The sequence below is a fragment of the Lonchura striata genome, chromosome 35 (assembly GCF_050655825.1).
Source record: "Lonchura striata isolate lonStrDom1 chromosome 35, ASM5065582v1, whole genome shotgun sequence".
NCBI classification, from domain to species: domain Eukaryota; kingdom Metazoa; phylum Chordata; class Aves; order Passeriformes; family Estrildidae; genus Lonchura; species Lonchura striata.
The window spans coordinates 9,531,257-9,536,883 of NC_140737.1; the positions used below are offsets into that span (position 1 = coordinate 9,531,257).

At 53.6% G+C, this 5,627-nt stretch overlaps 1 protein-coding gene across 1 annotated transcript; it reads right to left on the minus strand.

Moving 5' to 3' along the window:
* Positions 1-2,430: 2,430 nt before the first annotated feature.
* On the minus strand, positions 2,431-3,451 carry LOC146764363 (olfactory receptor 14A16-like). The gene has a single exon (XM_085565300.1). The coding sequence runs from the start codon at positions 3,449-3,451 to the stop codon at positions 2,519-2,521; it is 933 nt and encodes a 310-aa protein (XP_085421426.1). The 3' UTR covers positions 2,431-2,518.
* Positions 3,452-5,627: the final 2,176 nt, after the last annotated feature.

Here is a 5,627-nt window from a genome sequence, read left to right on the forward strand (position 1 = left end):
GGACACTTCTGTGAAAAATAATAACAAACGTGTCTATGATTAATAGCAAAACGTGGTATAAGGAGAACCTCTACTCTTTATTGGATGCAGTGGAAATAAGAGTAACTAAAGATAAGGGAAAGGCTGAGGTAGTTAACACCTTGTTTGACTCAATTTTCAATATATGGAGAGATTGTCCTCAGGACAAGAGTTCTCCTGAGCTGGTAGATGGACACAGGGAGCAGAACAGGCCCTGAAATCCAGGAGGAAGCAGCTGGTGACCTGCTGAACCACTCAGATGCTCACAGGTGTATGGGATGGGATGGGATCCATGGTAGGAGGATGAGGGAGCTGGTGGATGAGCTCCTCAAGCTGCTCCCCACCATTTGCCATCAGTCCTGGCTCACCAGGGAGGTCCCAGAGCACTGGAGGTGCCAGTGGGAGCCCATCCCCAGGAAGGGCTGGAAGGAGGATCTGGGGAGCTCCAGGCCTGCCAGCCTGACCTCGGTGCTCGGCAAGGTTTTGGAACAGATCACCTTGAGAGCCACCACAGGGCACCCACAGGATGGCCGAGGGGTCAGAGACAGCCAGCGTGGATTTAAGAGGGGCAGGTCCTGCCTGAGCAACCTGATCTCCTTTTATGACCAGGTGACCCACCTGTGGATGTGGGAAAGGCTGTGGATGTGTCCATGTGGACTTGGACATTGTCTCTGACAGCATTCCCTGGAAAAGCTGCAGCCCATGGCTTGGGCAGGTTCCCTCCTGGCTGGGAGATGGAAGAGCTGGCTGGAGGCTGGGCCCAGAGAGGGGTGGGGATGGTGCTGCACCCAGCTGGTGTCCAGTCCCTGGTGCTGTCCCCAGGGATCTGTGCTGGGCCCAGTCCCGTTTAACACCTTCCGAACATGGAGCATGGTGCTGGCATCATTAACCGAAGATCTGGGTGAGGGGATCGAGCCCACCATCCCTAAATTTGCAGGTGACACCAAGCTGGGTGTGAGTGTGGATCTGCTGGAGGGCAGGACAAGAAGACACAGCCTTCAGCTGCACCAGGGGAGATTTAGGCTGGACAAGAGGAAGAAGTTCTTCACAGAAAGGGTGAGTGGGCATTGGAATGGGCAGGCCAGGGGGGAGGTGGCAGAGTCACTGTCCCTTTCCAGTGGCACTCAGTGGCATGGTCTGGGTGACAAGTCCGTATTAGGGCATTGGTTGGACTTGATGATCCCAAAGGTCTTTTCCAGACTATTTGATTCTGTCATTCTGTGATGATTGGGACACTCTGGGGCCATTGTGACACTGCAGGGCCTCGTGGAACTAAGAGGACCATGGTGACACTGTGCAGCCCCATAGAACCAGGGCTCCATTGTGGTGCTCTGGGGTCAAATGGAACCAGGGAGTCCCCGTGACACTGGGTCCTGGTGGAACCACAGAGGCCATGGTGACACTGTGGGGCCTCGTGGAACCAAGGGGACATTGTGACACTGCAGGACCTTGTGGAACCAAGGGGCCACTGTGAACTCTGGGGACTCAGGGAATCTGGAAGGCCCTTGTGACACTGTTTGGCCTCGTGGAAACAAGGAGTCCATTGTGACACTGAGGGGACTTGTGGAACCACAGAGAGCATTGTGACAGTGTGGGACCTCGTGTGACCATGGGGCCTTTGTGACACCCTGGGGCCCCATGGAACCAAGGGGCCACTGTGAAACTGTGGTACCAACGAGAACATTGTGACACTGTGGAGCCCCATGGAACCAAGGAGTCCATTGTCACATTTTGGGGCCCATGGAACCAAGGAGACCAGTGTGACAGTGCAGGGCCTGGTGTAACCAAAGGGACATTGTGACTCTGAGGAGCCCCTTGGAACCAATGACATCTTTGCAGATGACACCAAGCTGGGTGTGAGTGTTGACCTGTGGGAGGGTAGAAGGGCTCTGCACAGGGCCCTGGACAGGCTGGATCCAGGGCCCAAACCCAACAAGGTGAGGTTTAACAAGTCCAAGTGCCAGGTCCTGCACTTTGGGCAAAACAACCCCTGCAGCGCTACAGGCTGGGACAGAGGGGCTGGACAGCAGCCAGGCAGAAAGGGACCTGCAGGGACTGATGGAAAGCAGGCTGGACATGAGCCAGCAGTGTGCCCAGGTGGCCAAGAAGGCCAATGTCTCCTGGCCTGGATCCATTCACCAGGAATGGTGTGGCCAGCAGGAGCAGAGCTGCTGTGCCAGCACTGATCTGCCCCAGCTCTGCACACAGACATTGCTGCTGCTGCTCCAGAGAAGGCAACAAAAGGGCATCTCTTCAGAAAACTCTGCTGGGAGATAATTTAGTTCCTTGAAAGCCACCAAGAGTGCAGCCCATCATTGACTGTCTGTGGCCACAGGGAAGGTGTAGAGTAACAAAATTAGAAATGGCACAAACAATGATACTTTTTTGTGGACAATTTGAAAAACCTAAAACAAAGTAAAAAGAACCTCGATAATGAAACCTACAAGATTTACCAAAGATGATATGTATTACAAGTGATTTTCAGAAATTGGCCAGAATTTTAATGTTTCTGAAAGCATCCAGTCATCAGTCTCCACACTGCAGCCTTGAGCTCCTGGTTCCTCAGGCTGTAGATGAGGGGGTTCAGGGCTGGAGGCACCACCGAGTACAGAACTGACAGGGCCAGATCCAGGGATGGGGAGGACACCGAGGCAGGCTTCAGGTGAGCAAATGTGGCAGTACTTAAGAACAGGGAGACCACAGCCAGGTGAGGGAGGCAGGTGGAAAAGGCTTTGTGCCGTCCCTGCTCAGATGGGATCCTCAGCACAGCCCTGAAGATCTGCACATAGGAGAAAACAATGAACACAAAACAGCCAGATGATAAACAGGCACTAACAGCAATGATCCCAAGTTCCCTGAGATAGGATTTGGAGCAAGAGAGCTTGAGGGTCTCGGGAATTTCACAGAAGAACTGGCCCAGGGCATTGCCATGGCACAGGGGCAGAGAAAATGTATTGGCTGTGTGCATGAGAGCATTGAGAAAGCCACTGGCCCAGGCAGCTGCTGCCATGTGGGCACAAGCTCTGCTGCCCAGCAGGGTCCCGTAGTGCAGGGGTTTGCAGATGGACACGTAGCGATCGTAGCACATGATGGTCAGGAGATAAAATTCTGCTGCAGGAAAAAAGAAAATCAGAAATACTTGGGCAGCACATCCTGTGTAGGAGATGGTTCTGGTGTCCCAGAGGGAATTGTGCATGGCTTTGGGGACAGTGGTGTAGATGGAGCCCAGGTCGCTGAGGGCCAGGTTGAGCAGGAAGAAGAACATGGGCGTGTGCAGGTGGTGGCCGCAGGCTACGGCGCTGATGATGAGGCCGTTGCCCAGGAGGGCAGCCAGGGAGATGCCCAGGAAGAGGCAGAAGTGCAGGAGCTGCAGCTGCCGCGTGTCTGCCAGTGCCAGCAGGAGGAAATGGCTGATGGAACTGCTGTTGGACATTTGCAGTGGCTGCACATGGGCACCTGGTCATGGAGAAAGGACAGTGAAGTGTTAAAGGAGATATCTCTAAGTAAAATCAAAGACATTTCACATACACCTCTTTTTTCTGTGACACACACGGGCATATTTTTCTGTTCAAGAGTTCTGCAGATTACTTTTTAAGCTCCCACGATGTCTCTTCTTGTGTTCTTGGGTATCAGAAAACTGAAGCATTTCTCCTTCTCCCAGGGAGAAGAAAGCAATTTCTGTGAGGCAAAGTGATAAGTGGAGACTGAGGGGAGATGGTCTGTCCTTCTGACATGTTCAAATTTCTCTGGGCTTTAACCACTCTCAGTTAGAGGATGATAACCTTCCCACGCTTCCCCTAAAATGTCACCAGGTACGGCTGAGAGCAGATGGATCCACCAAAGTCCAGCTCCACCATTTGGAGCCAAGGACTCACGTTGCTCATTTCACCAACCCAGCAGCATTTTCAGGGTCACAACACCTCTGCCTTTCCCTATCAACCTTATGACTCAAAGATGCTCTAGGACAGGTTTGCACCCTGCATTGAAGCTCCCAGTTTGGGCTCAAATCTCAGGGACACTTCCAAGTGTCCCTCTGATGGCACTGGATGAAGGGAGATGCAGCTCCTTCCCTGGCTGCACTGCCAGCACTGCCCAGAGCCGGACACTGGGGACAGCTGTGTCACCCTGAGCCAGCTGTGCCCCTGCCAGAGCCCCCAGTGCCGGGCAGCTGCTCCCAGCCCTGTGCTCTGCAGAGGGAACTGGGCCCGGGGCTGCAGAGCTGCCCCACGGCTCTGCTGCAGCTCTGCCTGCACAGGAGGGGCTGCACGCCTGGGAGCCCCGGCCCTGAGGGCAGAGGCTTGGCTGGGGCACAGGAGGGAGGGGGCTTGTGCAGAGGGAGGGGCTGCACTGGAGGGGATCCTCTGGGCATCTCTAAACTCTCCCTGCCTCAGCATTTCTGGGTTTTGTTTTCTCTCCTTCCCTGATCTTCTCTCTGCTTCCTGGAGATTTTCCTCCTGCAGGTGTTTCCCTGTGCCTCATCTCTCCCTGCCAGCACTCCCAAAACCCAAATCTCTGTGCACTCTCCTTGGCCTGACAGAACCCTGCCTGTTTGCAGGGCACTGGCTGGGGGCAGGCTCTGTTTGCAGCTTGGAGAAAGGACAGCTCAGACTGAGCCTGATGGCTCCAGCAAAAGTGATGCTGCTGCTGTCCATGTGCAGAGCGGCTGAAAGCACAATAGGGATCTCCTGTGAACCTACTGATCACTAAAAGTAACAGTTCAGACGTCTCATGCACTTGTCAATATTCATAATCAACCTTTAATATTTATCCTTCTTTCCCTGCCACTCTTCAATAGTACACAGCTGACTACAAATTCTTAGGAAATTTCCACATTTTTATCAAAATCCTTGTCTTGGAAATATATGACTAATCAGAAGCCCTCAGTATGTCAGAGCTTCATGAGCATTTCACCTCCCCTGCACCAGAAATACTCAGTACTCACAGGATCTGTGGGCATTGGGATGTTCCAGCTTTAGGAGATCTCTCCAGGAGCTGCAGCTGCATTGTCCTGCAGCCAGAGGTTCCTGTGCCAAGGGCTGGCAGTGATTCTGCCCCAGGCACTTCTCAGCCCCTTCCCAGCCCTGACTGATTGAAGCTCTCTGTGCCTCTGTGCTGTGCCCGGGCTGGCTGCAGGCAGTGCCCCAGCCCTGCTGGGCTGGCAGAAGAGCTGCTCAGCAAGAGAAATGTGCTTTTGAAGCTCTGCTTGGTTACCAGGATCACCCTCTGTGCCAGGAGCCCGGCCCAGCTCAGCTGCACAGACACAGCACAAGGACTTTAATGACCCTCTCAGGGGCTGCTGTTGTTTTCATTAGTCTCATTCCCAGAGAGTGTGCTCAAAAAACTTCTCAAGAACTCAAAGTGTGATTGAAACACTGAAGTTTCTTGGACTTTTAATGGGTCCCACTGAGGGAAACGACTGAGAAAGTGTCCCTAAGTAGAGCATAATGCTGGAGCAGAGATGACAGCAAGAGACAAGCAAGGGGAAGGTGTCTCTGGTGCTGAGCAAACCTGGATGTGTTTCAGGAATGCAAAGGGCACAGGCCTGAGCCCCAGCCCCTGGCAAGGCAGATCCTGTCCCTCCCTCATTGCTCAGGGCTCTTCCCGGGATG

Coding starts and splice junctions, on each gene's coding strand:
- LOC146764363 (XM_085565300.1), bottom strand. CDS start 3,451: ATGTCCAACAGCAGTTCCATCAGCCATTTCCTCCTGCTGGCACTGGCA.